Source organism: Schistocerca cancellata, chromosome 6 (assembly GCF_023864275.1).
Source record: "Schistocerca cancellata isolate TAMUIC-IGC-003103 chromosome 6, iqSchCanc2.1, whole genome shotgun sequence".
Taxonomy (NCBI): Eukaryota; Metazoa; Arthropoda; class Insecta; order Orthoptera; family Acrididae; genus Schistocerca; species Schistocerca cancellata.
The window spans coordinates 255,935,030-255,955,874 of record NC_064631.1 but is presented as its reverse complement, the minus strand read 5'-3'; the positions used below and the strand labels follow the sequence as shown (position 1 = coordinate 255,955,874).

Below are 20,845 nucleotides of genomic sequence, written 5' to 3'. Positions count from 1 at the left end.
TGGCACAGCGGATTGGCCTTGAAAAACTGAACACTGATCAATAGAGAAAACAGGAAGAAGTTGTGTGGAACTATGAAAAAATAAGCAAAATATACAAACTGAGTAGTCCATGGCAACATAACCAACATCAAGGATAATATGAGCTCAAGAGCGCCGTGGGCCCGTAGTTAGCGTGAGCAGCTGCGGAACGACAGGTCCCTGGTTCAAATCTTCCCTCGAGTTTTTAATTTTTTACTTTCAGACAATTATTGACAAACTCTTATGTTTTCATCACTTTTTTGGTAATGATTATCACATCCACAAGAAAACCTAATTCGGGCAAGGTAGAAGAATCTTTTTACCCATTCGCCAAGTGTACAAGTTAGGTGCGTCGACAACGTATTCCTGTCATGTGACGCACATGCCGTCACGAATGTCGTATAGAATATATTAGACGTGTTTACCTGTGGAGGAATCGGTTGACCTATGACTTTGCGATCAAATGTTTTCGGTTCCCATTGGAGAGGCACGTCCTTTCGTCTACTAATCGCGCGGTTTTGCGGTGCGGTCGCAAAACACAGACACTAAACAGTGAACAGAGACGTCAATGAACGAACGGACAGATCGTAACTTTGCGAAAATAAAGAATGTAAACTTTCCACTCGAGGGAAGACTTGAACCAAGGATCTCTCGTTCCGTAGTTGCTCACGCTAACCACGGGACCGCGGCGCTCCCGTGCTTACCCTATCCTTGATGTTGCCTGTCTTGCGCATGGACTACTCAGTTTGTATATTTTGCTTATTTTTTCATAGTTCCACACAACTTCTTCCTGTTTTCTCGATTGATCTGTGTTCAGTTTTTCAAGGCCTATCCACTGTGCCAACTTATAACTAAATCTGAGGGGGGTGCGATGGGGAGGTTCCCTTCTGAGTCACATTTAATCGAGTGGGGCCGGAAAACCGAGGTAACAGCGTCCCTGTAGTCTATAACATCCACCAGATCTGCCGACTTTCTCTTCTACAACGTTGCACGCAGAACTTATCCACAAAGCTCTGATAAACACACACACACACACACACACACACACACACACACACACACACACACACACACACTACCTCTGGCGTGCCACAGGGGAGTGTTATGGGACCATTGCTTTTCACAATATATATAAATCACCTAGTAGATAGTGTCGGAAGTTCCTTGCGGCTTTTCGCGGATGATGCTGTAGTTTACAGAGAAGTTGCAGCATTAGAAAATTCGAGCGAAATGGAGGAAGATCTGTAGCGGATAGGCACTTGTTGCAGGGAGTGGCAACTGACCCTTACCATAGACAAATGTAATGTATTGCGAATACATAGAAAGAAGGATCCTCTATTGTATGATTATATGATAGCGCAACAAACACTGGTAGCAGTTACTTCTGTAAAATATCTGGGAGTATGCGTGCGGAACGATTTGAAGGGGAATTATCATATAAAATTAATTGTTGGTAAGGCGGGTACCAGGTTGAGATTCATTGGGAGAGTCCTTAGAAAATGTAGTCCATCAGAAAAGGAGGTGGCTTACAAAACACTCGTTCGACCTCAACTTGAGTATTGCTCATCAGTGTGGGATCCCTACCGGGTCGGGTTGACGGAGGAGATAGAGAAGATCCAAAGAAGAGCAGCGCGTTTCGTCACAGGGTTATTTGGTAAGCGTGATAGCGTTACGGATTTGTTTAGCAAACTCAAGTGGCAGACTCTGCAAGAGAGGCGCACTGCATCGCGGTGTAGCTTGCTGTCCAGGTTTGGAGAGGGTGCGTTTCCGAATGAGGTTCAAATGGTTCAAATGGCTCTGAGATCTATGGGACTTAACTGCTGAGGTCACGCGGTTCCAAACTGTAGCACCTAGAACCGCTCGGCCACCCCGGACGGCTCCGGATGAGGTATCGAATATATTGCTTCCCCCTACTTATACCTCCCGAGGAGATCACGAATGTAAAATTAGAGAGATTCGAGCGCGCACGGAGGCTTTCCGGCAGTCGTTCTTCCCGCGAACCATAGACGACTGGAATAGGAAAGGGAGGTAATGACAGTGGCACGTAAAGTGCCCTCCGCCACACACCGTTGGGTGGCTTGTGGAGTATAAATGTAGATGTAGACACACACACACACACACACACACACACACACACACACACACACAGTAGTGCATCGACCCACCAGATCTGGATGGTAACAGTGGTTCTGGTATTTAGTGTAGGGAGTGCTGAATGAAATATTGCTACGCTTTGATTTGCAAAGTCGTATTTCAGACGGTTGTCGATAGTTACTTCTTGGATGATTATTTACTCATGGTAGTGGTATACGGGAGAATGGAAAAAATTGAGGAAATGATAGATGATGGTTTGATTTAAGAAAGGTAAAGGCGCCAGAGACGCAAGTCTGACGTTGCGCTTGATAAGGGAAGCAAGACATGAGAATAATCAAAGCATATCCGGAACTATGCCATTTATTTTTATTAATGTAAGATAATTCTAATTTATTGCTACGTCGCAGTTGCACGTTTTTAACTAGATCACATGTTTCGATCACTCTGGATCATCATCTAATTAGCTGCGTCAGCATCCCCTCTTTTTTACTCAGAAACACATATCAGAGTTGATCCAAAGTTATCGAAACAGGTAGTCTGACTATAAATGTAGATCACAACTGAGACGGCCGGCCGAAGTGGCCGCGCGGTTCCAGACTGAAGCGCCTAGAACCGCTTGACCACACCGGCCGGCGAACTGCAATTTATTGATCTGAATATCAAGAAGCAAGATGGTGGACATGCCTTCAAAGTGAACAAGAAGTTGAAGAAACAGATCTTTTGATACTCAGGGACTTTAGAAAAGTAAGTTATGTATTATTATGACAGGCCAAGTGAATTTTATTGAATGTTACAGTAGACTTCAAAGTCACAGAAATACGTGATACTATTTTTCAACATAGTCACCAAGTATCTCCAAACAACGGCCGCAACACTACCAGTCATTCAAGTCCTTGACGATAGAAATGTACTCCTCGTTCATGGAACCATTCGAAAACAGCTGTTCTTATTCTTCGAAAATCTCTTTCCTCAGATGTTCTTCGTCGATTGCCTTAACATTGTCTTCCTTGGTCGAAGTAGGTGCCCTTCCTTCCCCGTCAATATCACCCTTGTCTGTGAAGCCATCGCCATATTTTATGCAAATTTCACTGTGGCTGGGCGCACCACTGCATTTGATCCATATTGCGCGAGAATTTCACAGTGAATGCGCTTGCAGTTTAGCCGTCTTGACCACAGAAATCGTACTATCCTGCGTACTCCTACATTACCAGTTAAAAAAAAAAAGGTTCAAATGGCTCTGAGGACTATGGGACTTAACATCTGAGGTCATCAGTCCCCTAGACTTAGAACTACTTAAACCTAACTAACCTAAGGACATCAGACACATCCATGTCCGAGGTAGGATTTGAACCTGCGACCGTAGCAGCCGTGTGGTTCCAAACTGAAGCCCCTAGAATCGCTCGGCCACAGCGGCCGTCCGTTACCAGTTACCGCGCCACTTCGTCCCTACACTGTGCTGCACGCAGCAGAACTGTCTTTGCAGGAAAACCGGAACATGTACTCTCTTCTCAAATGTGACACTCATGTTCCGCAATGGTTTTAGCGTGCGGCGACGTGTGTAGATTACTAATGGAAATCAGACGTAAGAACTACCGTCATCGATATGGTCAAAATCTTCCCGTGCTTCGCTGCTTAGTAGATACAGCATTCGCTGTCTCCATGATAAGTAGAATAGAATAACTGAGGTGAATATTGTAAGACAACTAGCAGGAGCTAACGGATACCGTGAAAACATAGTCGATAAATTAATAAGTAAGATACTGCACACGAAGGCATGTGGGAATGCCACGCTGAGAGTTGAGAGTACCGTTTCCATATATCAGTAATTTACCTTAGAACGTAGCTAACTTTTTTAAGCTGCTTTAAGTTGAAACCGCCTTTGAAAACAAGAACACGCTAGGATTGAAACTAAGAAATAATTTAAAACAAGAGGTTAATAAATGTGATAAAGCTGGTATCTTCAAAAGTCAGCAGCGTAACAGATCTAATGCGAACTACATCGCTTAGATTGGTGAATCCTTCAGGTTGAGGTACAAGCAATAAAAGGAGGGACGCTTTTCAGATGAATGATTTCATTTTGCACGCCGAGGGAAGGGAAGGGTAGAAAAGTCGATCTACTACAACAGTTTGAGATTAAGATGCATAGCAAGAAAAGTGAAAATACGTTAAAAATGGTTCAAATCCCTCTAAGCACTATCTGAGGTCACCAGTCCCCTAGAACTTAGAACTACTTAAACCTGCCGGCCTCGGTGGCCGTGCGGTTCTACGCACTTCAGTCCGGAACCGCGTGACTGCTACGGTCGCAGGTTCGAATCCTGCCTCGGGTATGGATGAGTGTGATGTCCTTAGGTTAGTTAGGTTTAAGTAGTTCTAAGTTCTAGGGGACTGATGACCTCAGATGTTGAGTCGCATAGTGCTCAGAGCCATTTCAACCATTTTGAACTTAAACCTAACTAACCTAAGGACATCACACACATCCATGTCCGAGGCAGGATTCGAACCTGCGACCGTAGTAGCCGTGTAGTTCCGGACTGAAACGCCTAGAATCGCTCGAGCACAGCGGCCGGCAAAAAAATGCATTACCTGAACATATTATAGCAGACGTAAACAGCAGTTTTAAAAATTTTGTACTTGTGTTATAATATGTCCCTGGTTAGCTACATTAACTGCAGTAAAACTGTTGACATTCTGTGCGTGGCGAGATTCAAAAATCCGACAATCTCTGTTTGGGAATGCATTATCTTTCATCATTGCTAGTTCTTTGATTTCTTGTTTACGGTCACGACGTGTTCACTCGCCTACTTACGTGTTCGTATGCCGGGTGTGTGGGAATAGCTGTTGCTGTGACGCTGCCTGTACTCACAGACTACATACGCCGATTCATTTTAATTTATTTTATCGGCTGGACAAATGACTCTGACGCACGCTTACGAAGACGTGGCTACAAACACCCAAACGATACCAGGACGAATTGTCCCTCAGAAAGTGAGTCGTGCAGATTTGAAACTTACTGACAGAGTAAAACTGTGAGCTGGGCTGGCACTCGAACATGTGACCTTTGTCTTTCGCGGGGAAGAACTCTACAGACTGGGCTATGCAAGCAGAGCTAATGATCCGCCCTCACAGCTTTAATTACGCTAGTACCTCATTTCTTACCTTCCAAACTCCACAGGTGTCCCCCTGCATACCTTGTCGGAGTAGCACTTCTAAAACAAAGGATAATGAAGAGACGTAGGGGACTGGTTGCAGTATGAATTTTAACTCTGCAGCAGAGTGTGCGCAGAGGTGAGAAGGGCATGATACCGAGCAAGTTCTTAGTTTTCAGTCCCAGCCCTGCACTCAGTTTTAAACTGTTACATTATTTATTGAAAGCCCGTTGTAAATCTTAATTTACTCTTGGAAACTGAACAAATGTACGCTACATCCATATCTCTTTATCGCGAAACAACCAAGGTTACCTACCTGCAGCGTCTGAGTCTCATCTAAAGCGAGCTTCTGCGTCACTACGTTCATCCAAAATCGGCCAAGTAGCGTTGCATATTCTGCTTTACTTCCATTATTATTTATTCGATGCTACATTTCTTTCTTTTCCTGTTCCATACTGTTGAAGTGTCATATGTTTTCAATTACTGCACTAAAGTAAATGCCCATCTCCCCCTCCACCCCCCACCCTATCTTTTACCAGTAGCGTACTTCAATAAATGGAGCAATATGCTGCCACGCTAATGAGAACTTTGGGGGTAATTTGATATAGTTTTCTAGGTTTTAGCACAGGTGCTAATGATCAAAGTTAGCGTAAGGAGGGCTATGCGTGAAGCGTTCAGTGAACGAAAGTAAAATTCTATGTACCGACTTGACAGAAAATCTTAGGAAGTTCTGGTCTTACGTTGAATCAGTAAGTGCATCGAAACAGCATATCCAGACATTCTGGGATGATAATGACATTGAAACAGAGGATGACACGCGTAAAGCTGAAATACTAAACACCTTCGTCCAAAGCTGTTTCACAGAGGAAGACCGCACTGCAGTTCCTTCCCTAAATCCTCGCACGAACGGAAAAAAAAATGGAGCGCGCACGGAGGCTTTCCGGCAGTCGTTCTTCCCGCGAACCATACGCGACTGCAAAAGGAAAGGGGGGTAATTACAGTGGCACGTAAAGTGCCCTTCGCCACACACCGTTGGGTGGCCTGCGGAGCATAAATGTAGATGTAGATGTAGATGTAGACTTGAAATGGGTGGAACTGTGTATTGTGCAAGAGTTCGTGAAGTAAAAATACCTAGTATTGTCAGAACTAAAACATTGTGTGTAACATTGTCGTCGTAGTACATTAGTCAAACGCGCAACACCATCGAGAGGTGCTGGAGTCTAGGGGTGAGCCTGTGCCAAGTGACACAGGAAACAAAGTACCGCTGTGCACGGTCCGTTTGCCTCGTCTCGCCTAGTCGCGGTGGCCGCTGGCGGGCGCTTCCCTGCTCTCGTCTCCGTTCTGTTCTGTTCTGTTCTCCAGGAAGTCCTGATACCGGAGGAATGCATCTGGCGGCGGCCGGACATGTGGCTTGTATTACGGCCGCAGAAGCCGCGCGTGCGCCGAGCTGACGTTGTTGGACGCCCGCGTGGTGGGTTGCCTAGCAGTCAGGCGCTGGGAACCAAGTGCCGCGCTGTTTACCCTCACAATACGTTTTGGCGGCATTTCCGTTTCTCTCTATAGCTGTCGGCGGCGAGATACAGACGGATCCTTTCACACCGTCTACTGCACGTTTCGCATACGTGGCTAGCCTAATGCAGAGTGGGACGTTCCGTTGTTAATCTACCGAGAGTAATTTTTTTATCGTATTAGACAGATAAGGTACTGAAACAAGTGAAAAACGGGGAAGCTGTACGACCTCATAAATCTTACACTTCTTAAACGAATGGTGGAAGACGGATAGTTGTACCTGAATTCTGGAAGAGAGCGCAGTTAAAATACCTTTACCAAGAAACAAGGAAGAAAATTCTGTTGAAACTAGAGGGGAATAAACTTAATACTTATTACAAACTCTACACAAGCTGTATAAACAATTATTAACAATAAGTCTTGACGATGCCGCTCTGTGTTGATTAAATTAGGAGATATTTTACAAAGACGTGAAGACGATCACCACTGACAGAAATCGATAATCTGGGGACATTTTTGTGATCATAGACTGGAATAAACGAAACAAATTATATTTACTATATAACGGGAAAGACAGCTGACGTCCTCCTAATGGAGGAACAAAATGACTTTAGAAAGGGACGATCTTGTAGTGACGGTGTCACTACTTTACTGCAGTTAACAGAAAAAGGACAAGAATACACTATCTGGAAACACATTTCGCGCTCGTAGATCATTAGAAAGCTTACGATAAAGCGAACAAAAGGAAGATTTCGAAAACATGGAGAAACGAGGATATACGACACATTTAAATTGTATCAGGACACAGACATTTTAATAAACACAGAGAAAGAGAAGACAGAATCAACAAAGATCTGGAAGGAAGAATGATTAGCCTTTCACCTGCTACGTTCTTTATGTACTTACGCGACACTGCTAGTGAAACCAGGGTGTCAGATTAATAGCAGGGCCCACACAAATAAACACTCTGTTGGTTCTCATGACCAAATAATGATTCAACATACATAAAATGACAAACAGTTTGCAATACTTCACTTAAAATCAAATTTGTAATAACTACCATCTAAAAATTTCTTATTTACTTATCCAGCGGTCGCCGGATCTGCAGACTAAGCGCTGCATCAAGAATCAGTCTTCACTGCATTCTGTCTGTTGCTGTTTCCCCCCAACAGACTACATTCAGAGCGTCCGCATCTTTCTTTACGTTGTCCTCCCGTCTGTTTCCTTGCTTACTCAAGGGTCATTTTGTTGTAGTGTCGGCAATGAAAGCTTGCTTAGGAAGTCAGGTGTCTAGCGTACGGATTACGTGGCCTGCCCACCAGAGTCGTCCGTGCTTTTGATGTTGTAAACCGTTGCACTTGTCAAGATCTCTTAAATTACGTTATTAGTTCAAATGGTTCAAATGGCTCTGAGCACTATGGGACTTAACATCTATGGTCATCAGTCCCTAGAACTTAGAACTACTTAAACCTAACTAACCTAAGGACGTCACACAACACCCAGTCATCACGAGGCAGAGAAAATCCCTGACCCCGCCGGGAATCGAACCCGGGAACCCGGGCGTGGGAAGTGAGAACGCTACCGCATGACCACGAGCTGCGGACTACGTTATTAGTCTTGGTCTCCACGTATCTCCGTATCTCGCCAGACCCCAGAGTCTTTCCGTTGTCTTTCTTTCAAATGTTAGAAGCTTTTGCGTCTCCCTTTCGGCTAGTGTTCAGCTTTCTGGACTGAAAGGGAAAATGGGGCGTGTAACGGCATTATCATCTTCATTTTCGCAGAATTTGATAAAGCTTTAGACTTGAACGTATCTATGAGAGCAGACGGACATCTGGACCCAGCAGAAATAAATTCGTTTACATCTATGAATACTTGGTTACAACCATTCTAGCGACTTCGCAAGTGCTTGGAATGATCAACAGACTTGAACTTGTCTCCGTTAACTGTGCAATGCTCTTGCGCGTATTTAGTTTTGCCTACGTGCATTGTATTGTTTTTTATTTTTTGATGAGTACTCCTGCTTTCCTTGCTGCTGTGACAGTCCTTCCATACATCCCTCCAAGATCTTGCTCATTCTCGCTCACTAACACTATATCGTCAGCGTAAGAAAAATATCGTAAACCTGCCGTCTTCCATTCGTAGCCCATCACACGCTTCCACTTTGCTCTCTCTCTTACGACTTTCTCCAGGGAGCGATTAAATAGTATGGATGATAGTTCATCTCAGTGTCTTAATCCAGTTCCTATGGAGAAAGGCTGTAAGCATGATCCTCCATTTCTTACTATCGCTCTCAATTCACTCATACACATTGTAATCATTTCAATGATTTTGTTTGAGATTCGGAACTTCAGGATTTTATAGAAGCTGCCTTGATGAATACCGTCGCAAGCTCTTTGAACATCTATGAACAATATCTGGATTTTTCTATCTCTTTCCCATTAATCCAAAAATTTCAGTAAAAGAAACTTTAAAGGGAAATTGCCAGTGTCCTCCAAAATAATACAATATGGACAATTGATAGATCAAGTATCACATTTTCAGCTCTTAGGTTACGGTATTGGCAATGAAAATACGTCACTAATAAATAAATTTCAGATTATGTGTGACACAGTAAAAGAACACTCGGTGACAAGGAGGGTACACAGTAATAGCTAACGCAATTGTTATCTATGGAAGTGAATTTTGTGTACCAACTAAGGAAAACGAAAAGAGAATAAAGTCTCGTGTACCGAAATTTTTAAGTTAAGCTAAGGTATGTACCCTCGGAGATCAAATAGAAAACAAGATTATAAGGGAAAAACTTAATGTATACTGTATAACTGAAGAAACAGAACAAGGATGCGAAAATGGAAACAATATATCAACAAACTACGGTAGGCAAATAAGTTAAGGACGTAGTCAATTACAAACCAATAGGACAGAGATGTGTAGGAAGAGATGGCTTCAGTGGAGGCGAAACAGGCTGTAAGCCTACTCTTTAAACTGAAGAGGAGGAGGCTTAGGGAGTTGTTGCAGAACAACAGGCATATGAACATTCAGACTAAAGAGTGTTTAAAAAGATGGACGCGATCTGGCAAGACTATATCTCATACACGAATGAGGACAGAAACTTGTTGTGAGTTTTAACTTACGCATACGAAAACAAAGTTTCTGTTTAAAAAATTCTATCTGATTTTGGGTCTTACATGCATATATACTGTATACAACCTTTTGCCACTTATTGGAAATTCGTTCAGGATCAACGTTAACATTTGCCTTTCATGAAAGCACTGTGTGACGGATGACTAAAACTCAGACGATAGTCAGACTCATCTCACACTCTGATGAGCGTGTCTGGAGCTACAGAATTCACTGCTGCTGTGCTGCTGTATTGCAGTCCGCCCAAACTTATGCGAAGGGGAGGCATAGAGACATCCCTTCACAAAAAAAAGAAAAATAATCACATAGTTTGTCATCAGGCGACCTTGGAAGGCAATAGTGCAGTGGAAGATTCGTACCACATCTTACAGCCTGCAAAATGTGGCTACCTGGACAGGGCTGGTATCCTTCTGCAGTCTTCCCCCAATCTGAGCTTGTGCTCCGATCTCTGGTGATCTCTTCGTTGACGAAACGTTAAATCCTAATCTTCCTTAGAGCATTAACACACTGGATCCGTGTGGAGCAGGCAAGGTCAAACCGCGATGCTGATAAGATTTGCCGAGGTCCCGAAACCCCATATGAAAGTGGAGAGATGCCCGCATCTCGTGGTCGTGCGGTAGCGTTCTCGTTTCCCACACCCGGGTTCCCGGGTTCGATTCCCGGCGGGGTCAGGGATTTTCTCTGCCTCGTGATGGCTGGGTGTTGTGTGCTGTCCTTAGGTTAGTTAGGTTTAAGTAGTTCTAAGTTCTAGGGGACGTATGACCACAACAGTTGAGTTCCATAGTGCTCAGAGCCATTTGAACCATTTTTTGAAAGTGGGGAGATGATTCTCTGTAGGTGACTGAAGAGAACAAAAATTACTACACTCAGGTATCATCTAAAGACGGGAAGTCAATGTCCAATCCCTGTACTCCAGAAGCACAAACGAATATAAATATCCATGAATTTTTAAGGAATGTCATCAGCCAAAGCATAACTGCAAAATAATTTTTGCCGGACCATATTGTGCAGTCAGGAAAGTCACAGTGATGCCTGCAAAGACATCCAAATATTCCGGGAGTGGTGCTAGTGGCTGGAAGACCATATGTGCAATACGGAATGTCACATACCTCAGTCATGTTCACGGGGATTAGCGCTCCATCTGCCATGACTTTGAGATCGACTGGATTTTCACCTCACATCCTTCCACGAAAAGCATTAAGAAAAGCTCAGGCGAGTACATACAATGCTGGAGAAACGACATGATAGAAATGCTGATTTCAGTGTTGCAATGTTTACGAGGCTTGCTTGAATTGACGCCTTCACTCAACCGCCTCGTTTAGACATAGTGCTGATCTACAGTTTAACGTGGAGGGCTGACTGCGATATGTGTTTACATACAGAGATAATTACCTACGGTTAAAGGCGCATTATCAACCAGAAATAAAGGTACAATTTTAACCTATGGACTCCTAAGGTAAAATTTTCCTCGTGATGGAACAACCAACATGTAAGAAAGATAAACAAAAAAATCTTACGACACGCGATGCAAACCTGATGTTTTCTATGTGCAGTGAGACTCAAGAGCAAACGCCCAGGAACGTGCGATCGCAGCCACTGACTAGGAGGTTCGTAGATCATGATTTTAATTTGAATCAGTACTGAACATTACGCTGTGCATTTATACATATAAATACGGGAACAGTACGTTCTGAATAAGGAGACGAATTGATGGAGTTGAATTTGTAGTAAGACGAAAGAAAATGCTTGCGCTTCTGAACGAATGAATGATGGTCACAGTTAAAATCATTACACAAGATAAAGATAAAACTTCGTACTGTAAGTATGACGCCCTTTTAGCGTATAATCATGAAATATTGCTGCCAATCCTATCAGTTACATTATTTCCAACGATGTACCAAATGGGTGTTGTGTGCTGTCCTTAGGTTAGTTAGGTTTTAAGTAGTTCTAAGTTCTAGGGGACTGATGACCATAGATGTTAAGTCCCATAGTGCTCAGAGCCATTTGAACCATTTTTTTTTTTGATGTACCAAAGTCCAAACAAAGTTGAAATTTTTTTGGTACTACATTTCACTTTCAAACCGTGTAGACCTGTTAACGATTTTTTATTTTTAGGACACATATTTAAAGTAAATACTATCTTGGGAGAGATTAAAATATTCTGGGTGAAAAATTAATGAAACCGCAATATCTAATTTTCCGGAAAAACTCCAGCCAGGATCGCAAGCGACGTACTTACTTAGATAACCGATTTCAGTAACTCTTTGTTACCGTCTTCGGATCTTCAACTTTGACGAAGAATATAGAAGACGTCATTGTTTTAGTGCATAGATTTTGAGGATAGTCTGAAATTTCAGTAAATCTGAAGATCAGAAGATGCTAAAAGAGTACTACCTAACCCAGTCATCTAAGTAAATACCTTACCAGTGATGTTTGCTGTCTGGAGTTCTTTCGAAGTTCATTATACCACAGTTCCATTCTGACAATTTCAGGAATTTATACCAATCTGTTCTGTTAAACGGAAACTTGAATGCAATATTCTGTTGCCTACCACTTTCAGTTCGGTTTCTCATAACATCCAGATGTTAGTCAGATACAGTGAGGAAAATAGAAGACATCATTGTTTTAGTACAGACATTTTGAGGGTAGCTTTGAAATTTCAGTAATATTACCCTCTGAGTCAAACGTTATAGAATGCAGAGTCAAGAAACATACGTGACAACGTAAATAATGCAACTAGTAGTGCTATATTAAGTATGTAGTTATTTTGTAAATAGGCATATTAAACAGGTATGACTCTGACTTAGATGACACCATTATTATTTTACAAGTGCAAAAACCGAGCGAGGTGGCGCAGCGGTCAACACCTGGACTAGCATTCTGGAGGACGACGGTTCAAACCCGCGTCCGGCCATCCTGCTTTAACTTTTCCATGATTTCAAAAAATCGCTTCAAGTAATTGCCGCAATGGATCCGGTTCCTTTGACAGGGAACAGCCGATTTCCTTCCGCATCCTTCCCTAGTCCGATGGGAACGATGACCTCGCTGTTCGGTCCCCCCCCCTCCCCCCCCCCCCCCCAACATTTACCAGGCAACCAACGAAGCGCAAAATGAAATTACTTGTTGCAGAATGCATCAAAATTTCAAAATTTTTGTATCGAAGAAAACTGACGTGCTTTAAAATTACTGCGGGTTTTGAAATCACAATTTTGTACTTCAGAGCACAGGTGTAAAGTAGCTGGGTACATACAGGGTGTTACAAAAAGGTACGGCCAAACTCTCAGGAAACATTCCTCACACACAAATAAAGAAAATATGTTATGTGGACATAGTATTCAGAATTAGTCCACAGCGGAATGTACATTGTTGTAAGACTTGCTGATAGATTAAAACTGAACGCCTTAATGGGATTCGAGCCTGTTCTTACGCAGGCAATGATTTCTCTGATTAAGCCATCGCAGGGAAGACTCACGACCCAGTCTCTAGGTCTTGAATCGAGCCAGTGCTTTCCGAAATCCTGATGGTCTGGTACTTTTACACTGTGGGTAAGCCAATTCTTCACGTAACCTTTTCCTTCAGTATTGCTGATCCAGCCAGCATGTGGGAAAACTGTGAAGTTTGAGATGATGGAGAGAGGTACTGGCTAAACTGAAGCTGTAAAGAGGGGCATGACGCGTACCCCCATAGCTTGGTCAGTAAGAGCACTACTTGCGAAAAGTAAGGCCGTGGGTTCAAAGCTCGGTCTGTGACTCAGTTTCAATATACCAGGAAATTTTATATTGGTTAGTTTCTTCAAACACTACGCTCCAACGCTGTGTTAATGATGAGCTACCATAGCCGGTTGTGCGTTTCTGCCTACCATCGCAAACAAGATAATGTTTACACATTGTTGACTGGAGTGAACTTGCCGTGACGTGACTGCAACCATTGCGCGGCTCTTCTCACTCTTCAAGGCAGTTCCTTCATGACACGAACGAGATACGCGCCCATGAAAACATTAGCTAACATGCCGGAACAAGTATCCACAACCAGTCATACATTTCGTCAAAGTCTGAGAGAAGTAAATTTAAACATTTCGTGTTTTACTTGGGTGTTGCTTCAGTGTGAAAAAAACTTGATGTACATCGTTAGCTCGTCGCCGCGTCAGCTACTTTCAGACGTCGTGTTGGGTTCATTAGAGACGCATTATTTCCGCCTGGACAGGAAAGGAAACAGAGAGTTCAACAAACCCACGTCAGAGAATTCACGTCGAGCCTTTATTACGGAGAGTGTGCCGTAACACAAATCGGGGAAGTCCACAAAAGAAACGAGTAACGACTCATGGAATGGTGCTTGTAATTACCACGTTCTCTGATAACTTTACTGTTACGACAAGTGCAGTTAATGGATTGCGGAAAAGCACAAGCGCCTATTGGACTGAGTAACGTTTAAATCCTCGGTCTGGTAGTACAGTACATGCATATTTCTTCCAATACAGTTTAGTAATTTCTTGCACATACTTCGGTGTATTGTACTTGGACGCTTTTAATACGCGGTGCAGCGAAAACAGCACCTCTCGATCGAATCACGGAATATGACAGCTCTCACGAATAGAAACGATACAATAATACTTGTTGGTTGTATATTGTACCTCCAGCTACAAGTCGGGGTGTATGAGTAGTCAGCTACGGAAGGTAGGAGTACTCATAACCAGCTGCAACTCCGGACTGAGATGACGCATTTTTGACCCAATGTGCAATATATTCAAGTACTCGTGTGAGCGTCCTCTATGACAACGAGATGATTCTGTACTTCCGCTTATATCCAAAATAACACAGTTTACAACGTTATATTAAAGTACACGTCGGCAGATTTTCGAGAGGGTCAGATATACTTTTCAAAACACCACGGAATAGATTTATTTGGTACAGTCCTTAAACTCGGAGGCAGATCACGTAAATTTACTCTCTTGTGATAAAAAACCAACTGTCTGTTACTTCGTTTCATTTTGGTGTGTAAACTAACGCAAACAAAAGCAAGTAACACAGGCTATGATTCATTCGGACGAACCGACTGATATAAGCTGTAAAGAAACATTTTGCACTCTATGATAGCGCCGGTGTAATAGTTTGTTCCGCTTTTTCTTTTCTTTTTTTCTTTTTTTTTCGTCGTGCAAGGATGAAATGGCTCTGAGCACTATGGGACTTAACTGCTGAGATCATCAGTCCCCTAGAACTTAGAACTACTTAAACCTAACTAGCCTACGGACATCACACACATCTATGCCCGAGGCAGGATTCGAACCTGCGACCGTAGCGGTCGCGCGGTTCCAGACTGTAGCGCCTAGAACCGCTCGGCCACCCCGGCCGGCCGTCGTGCAAGGACTTGGGACCTGACAAGCAGTATAGCCAGAAGAAGAAACTGATCGCTGTATATCTCTAGAATTATTTTTTACATCTCACACGTAATCAGTTTTCTACAGGCTTTAAACACTTTTGTAGAGCTTATTTTTTGAAGATGTCAACAACTGTAGGTTTCCTAATGTACCCCGGTACCCCCTGTTAGCCGCCTGTGTGACGGTATTTTACGGAACGATGCGACACTCAAGCGGTTCACCACTTCCGTTCTCCTACATGCGTCATGATCAAAACCACAAGCCGTACACGATTGTTCAGAAAAACACCTACCACGATCGCGTGTTGCTCAGTCGCTGTGTTTACCGAACAACAAAACAGTGTCTTGACGAGCGCGACTGCCACAAGCTTCCATGTCGACGGTCCAAATTTTTACTGTAATACAGACGCAGATGAGCTCCGCCACTGCTTCATTTGGCCTGACGAACCTATGTTTCCATCACATCATGCTGTATCAGGGGGTTCCCAAACTATCTCTGACGAAAGACCCCGTGAATCCTGGCACTCGGTTGGAACACATTATGCATCTTAAAGGATAATAAAATAATATTTTTTAAAAAAATGAGAAATCTTTTCACTTACTGATTACTTCAGTTTTAAATCGAAGTTAATAACACATAAATCATAACAAATTTAAAAAAAAATAAGAAGAATACGCCTTGTTACTGATAGTTTTTTGTGGAGCTCTCTTATTCACTTCCCGCGGAACACTTCTTTTATACGGAATACAGTTTGAGGAACCGTAGGGTATATAGATTGCAACAGTTTCCTCAGTCGCTGCATTCATCCTATTCCAAAACCGTCGTCAAGAAATAATATGGTGTGGCAACTAAACCGTATCAAAGATAAGAACCATTTCACTTGTAGTCAATATCTAGACCAGTTATTGGTTATTCCATCAGTATGTAGCATTTGGGGAATAGTGTCACTCTTGACTTAATTCGTCTGTCTCGAAGTTACTGGTAAACTCCTAGTATGAATAGTCATCTGGATTTATTGCTCAAAGTTTATTTATTTTTCTTTCGTGCCAGATATTACAGTTTCCAACGAGACCACTTTTGTATATTTTCAGGTTTAGGTGCTGTAGAAGCTTTCTATCAGCTGTAAGGCGAGAGTCACTGCACAATTTTGAATACAGCGTAGAACAAAGTTAAAAGCCCATAAGAATTGTAATTCAGTGCTCTGATGGCCTAAAAGTTGTTGTAATTGTTGTAAGTGAATACAGTTCGAACAACTATAGCCATAAAAAGTTGCATCTTTAGCCCCAACTCTTTCATGTGCAACCTGTTAGGTGCGTCCCGTTTTCTTCACCAGACGTCTGTTTATGCAATGTTTTGCTAGCGCGACTAGCTGACATTCTCAAAGATTTACCTTCTAGCCAGTCACCAGTTATGGAAAGCGTATTTATAGCAAGTTATTTGCTCCCACTAACGAAAGCTTATAAAAACAATCAAATAATCTAAGGGAGTAGAACTCGAGAAGAAATTTAATATGCTTGTCTCTAAAAATAGCCGTGTCTTCGTCTTAATCACTGTGGATCAATATTAGTCGCATCTTGAATGTTAATAAGACTTGACTTTCAGTTTGAGGAACTAAATCGAAATAACAGATGTCTATGATCTAAATTAGCAACAATAACACAATCTGCTGACAGCCAGAAGACACACAGTATAATGAAATGTAAACAACTATTAGAAAAGGGGCGATGCCTGTCAGGACCTACTCGTTCTGCAGCGACCTTCATCCTTCCAGAAACATCAGGTGGGCCCTAAATGTCCGAGATAGAAATCGCCCTGTAAATCGCCCTGTCCCTGGATGCTAACCACATGTCAACATTGTTGGGGTAGTCAGAGTGGAAAATGTGCTCACTCACTCAACAGATATAAGGCAGGGAGAGGCCAGGGAAAAAGGAATGTTGTAAATGACATTGTAAATAGGAAAAATTTAAATTTCTAAACTGGCCTCCTTGATACATATTCAAGCAGCGCGCGCGCGTACTTGCTCACTCACCACTGCGGAGATGACGAGAATTACAATCTGGAGCCCCGCTGTGACGGACAGCATCATCGCGTGGCCCTTTTTCTTCCTCTGCGGGCAGCCGGCGAACCTCGCGCCGGGTCGTAGGTAGTGGAAGGAGGGTGGGAGTGCACTCGCCGCACGCGATCACCGGCGGGCACTTCCCCGGAGCGGCGCTGTGGAATTTACTTCCCGACCCTTCCTACTCCAGCGGCGAGTGAACAATCGGGGTGACTGAGGGCTCGAACGGAATGCAAATCCTCGCCTCAATCCTCTCGGGCCGAAGGAAAAGTTAAATCTGGTATAGTCGTCGTGCCAGGGGAAGAAAAAAGTATTCGGAGAATGAGTCTTTTATTCTGCACACGAAGGAAAATTGATAAGTTAATTTAATTATTTGCGTAACTGGAGAAAAGGTATTGGATATTATGAAAAAGATCGGCTGAGGTCTGTAGGAAGAAAGTGCAGATGGACGAGGGTGTGTAACTGGCGAGCGCCGGTGCTGCAGTTGGGCCCGCTCTCGCGCGCGCGTCTCGGGTACTGAAGCCGGCCTGGCAGCGCCGCTGCTGGTGGCTACTTGTCGCGGTGGCGTGCGGAACACGTGTGATGGACCGCGGCCGCTGCCGCCGCAGCCAGCTTCGCGGACCGGCGCATGCGCAGTGGACGGCCGCGCGCCGCGAGAGCGGTTGCCGTTTGCGCATGCGCCGATGCCCGCTCTGTCGTCCGTCTCGCGCTGTGCTCGCGGCGGTGACACCGAGAAGAGGTGCTGTGCCGACCATCATAACCTAGGGCACGCCGATCGCGGACGAGTCGCCGGATCGTAGCAGGACTGCTCTACTGCAAACACCCTGTTATCGTCCGTCATCATCATCATCATCATCATCATCACCACCACCACTACCACCACCACCACCACCATCACTTTCTTCTTGTTTTTTTCCTATCACATAGCCTTGCATAAGAAGGGACAGATTATACGGGTTTCCCTACATACCGGGTGATCAAAAAGTCAGTATAAATTTGAAAACTTAATAAATCACGGAATAATGTAGATAGAGAGGTAAAAATCGACACATAAGTTTGGAATGACATGGGGTTTTATTAGAACAAAAAAAGTTCACAAAATATCCGACAGATGGCGCTGGACAGCAAAACGTCAGTGACTGCGCATGACAATCATGTATAAAAGGAGCTGTAATGAGGGAGAGAATCAGATGCGCTAGCAGCCGCAGCATGTTGACGGTACCTGAAAAGGCGCTTTTAGTGAAGCTGTATTATCAGAATGGGGAATGTGCTAGTTCAGCGTTACGATCCTATCGCATAGGAAGGGGAATCGAACGGGTAAAGGTCCGCTGATAAATGCAGCTGTGAAGGGAATGATTTCGAAGTTCGAAGCCACGGGTTGTTTAGACGATAGACCCCATAGTGGCCGACCGAGCACAAGGCCTAATGCTGCTGAGACAGTTCAGGAAGAAATGGAGACTGCACGGGGAAGTCAGCGCTCGTGCAGTCGCACGTCGCACCGGCATTCCATACAGTACTGTTCGGTTGGCACTGAGGCGTACCCTCCGATGCTATCCGTGCAAAATCCATCGGCGTCATGAACTGTTACCTGGCGATTTAGTGAAGCGGAGGGAATATGCGGTGTGGGCGTTTCAAAAGATGGCGGAAGATGACGATTGGTTGAGTAACGTGTTGTGTACCGACGAAGCTCATTTCAAGCTCCGAGGGTCTGTCAACGCCCACAACTGCAGGATTTGGGCTACCGAAAATCCTAGAACTGTCGTGAAAACTCCATTGTACGACGAGAAAGTCACGGTTTGGGATGGATTTACCACATCTACCGTTATCGAGCCTTTTTTCTTCGATAAAATGCGTGATTCTGGTGTTGTAACTGCTACCGTGACGGTGAGAGGTACGCCCATATGTTACAGAATCGCATCATCCCCAGACTGGCTGATAAACACCTGCTAGATGCGTGAAAGACCTCTTGCGCGCGACCTTTGGTGATGATCGTGTGCTCAGCCGCCACTTTCGTCGTGCTTGGCCTCCCAGGTCCCCAGACCTCAGTCCGTGCGATTTTTGGCTTTGGGGTTACCTAAAGTCGCAAGTGTATCGTCATCGACCGACATCTCTAGGGATGCTGAAAGACAACATCCGACACCAATGCCTCACCATAACTCCGGACATGCTTTACAGTGCTGTTCACAGTATTCCTACAGCTATTGTTGAGGAATGATAGTGTACATATTGAGCATTTCCTGTAGAGAACATCATCTTTGCTTTGTCTTACTTTGTTATGCTAATTATTGCTATTCTGATCAGATGAAGTGCCATCTGTCGGACATTTTTTGAAATTTTGTATATTTTTGGTTCTAATAAAACCCCATGACATTCCAAGCATGTGTGTCAATTTGTACCTCTCTATCTACATTATTCCGTGATTTATTCAGTTTTCAAATTTATACTGACTTTTTGGTCACCCGGTACATCTCTACCCGGGAAGTCGCTTTCTTCTTCTTGTTCGTTGGCCGCTGTGGCCGAGCGGTTCTGGGCGCTTCAATCCGGAACCGCGCTGCTGCTACGGTCACAGGTTCGAATCCTGCATCGGGCATGGATGTGTGTGATGTCCTTACGTTAGTTAGGTTTAAGTAGTTCTAAGTCTAGGGGACTGATGACGACAGATGTGAAGTCCCATAGTGCTTAGAGCCATTGAATCTTCTTGTTCTTCTTCAACCTTCTAAGCCGGCGTAGGAAGGGACAGATTATGCAGGTTTCACTATCTACATTACTGCGCGGGAAGCCACCGTGCGGTTTGTAATGGAGGCTACTTCTGGACCCACTAACGTTTCTTCTAATCCCTATTCGAATCGATCGCGAATGGTGCGTCGCGAAAATGACAGCCAGGCAACATACGAACGAGGTCTAATAGTCGTCGTCGGAATTTCGCGACGCATATTTGGCTGGAATTAATGGTTTGCCTGGCTCTACCTGAAACATACCCTAGCCGAATTTAAAATGTTAATCATTCCGTGAAGTGCCACATCTCTCTAGCAGCGCCATGCATTGGAGGGCCATGAGCTACCACCGACATAAGGATTCCATGCCGGAATACGCCTCGTCCTTGTACTCACCATATATCTTCTTCCTGAAATGTGTGTTATATGCATTTTATTTCGGAATTTCTGCCTCCGAAAGCTGTAAAATATTTGCTTTCCAATTCTTTGGCTTCTGAACAGCTACTTCTCTGATCAAAATTGAGCGAGGTTCTCAAGAGAGATGAAAGAATTTTTGTATTCTCTAAGCATATTAGATGAAGGAAGAAAATCCAAGATAAGTAGTTCCTACATAAGGCAAAAGGTCTTCCTGAAACTAATGTACACCTTGAGACAAGAAAAAGATTCGTGGAAAAGTCCATTTTGGAAGCCAGGCTATGTATGAGATCAAAACGTGGAGAAGACAGGAATGGATCGGAAGTAGTCTAAATGCGATGTTACAGGAGATTGGAAAATGTCAGAATAATTCTAGTAGGGC

General features: G+C 43.8%; 1 protein-coding gene across 1 annotated transcript in view; it reads right to left on the bottom strand.

The window, feature by feature from the left end:
• Positions 1 to 17,900, bottom strand: part of LOC126190931 (ADAMTS-like protein 4) — a 732,673-nt gene extending 714,773 nt beyond the window's left edge. The window contains exon 1 of the mRNA XM_049931570.1: positions 17,309 to 17,900. Within this exon, the coding sequence (XP_049787527.1) occupies positions 17,309 to 17,365 (57 nt within the window). The 5' untranslated portion in view covers positions 17,366 to 17,900. The remainder of the gene's footprint in view (positions 1 to 17,308) is intronic.
• Between the last annotated feature and the right edge of the window lie 2,945 nt (positions 17,901 to 20,845).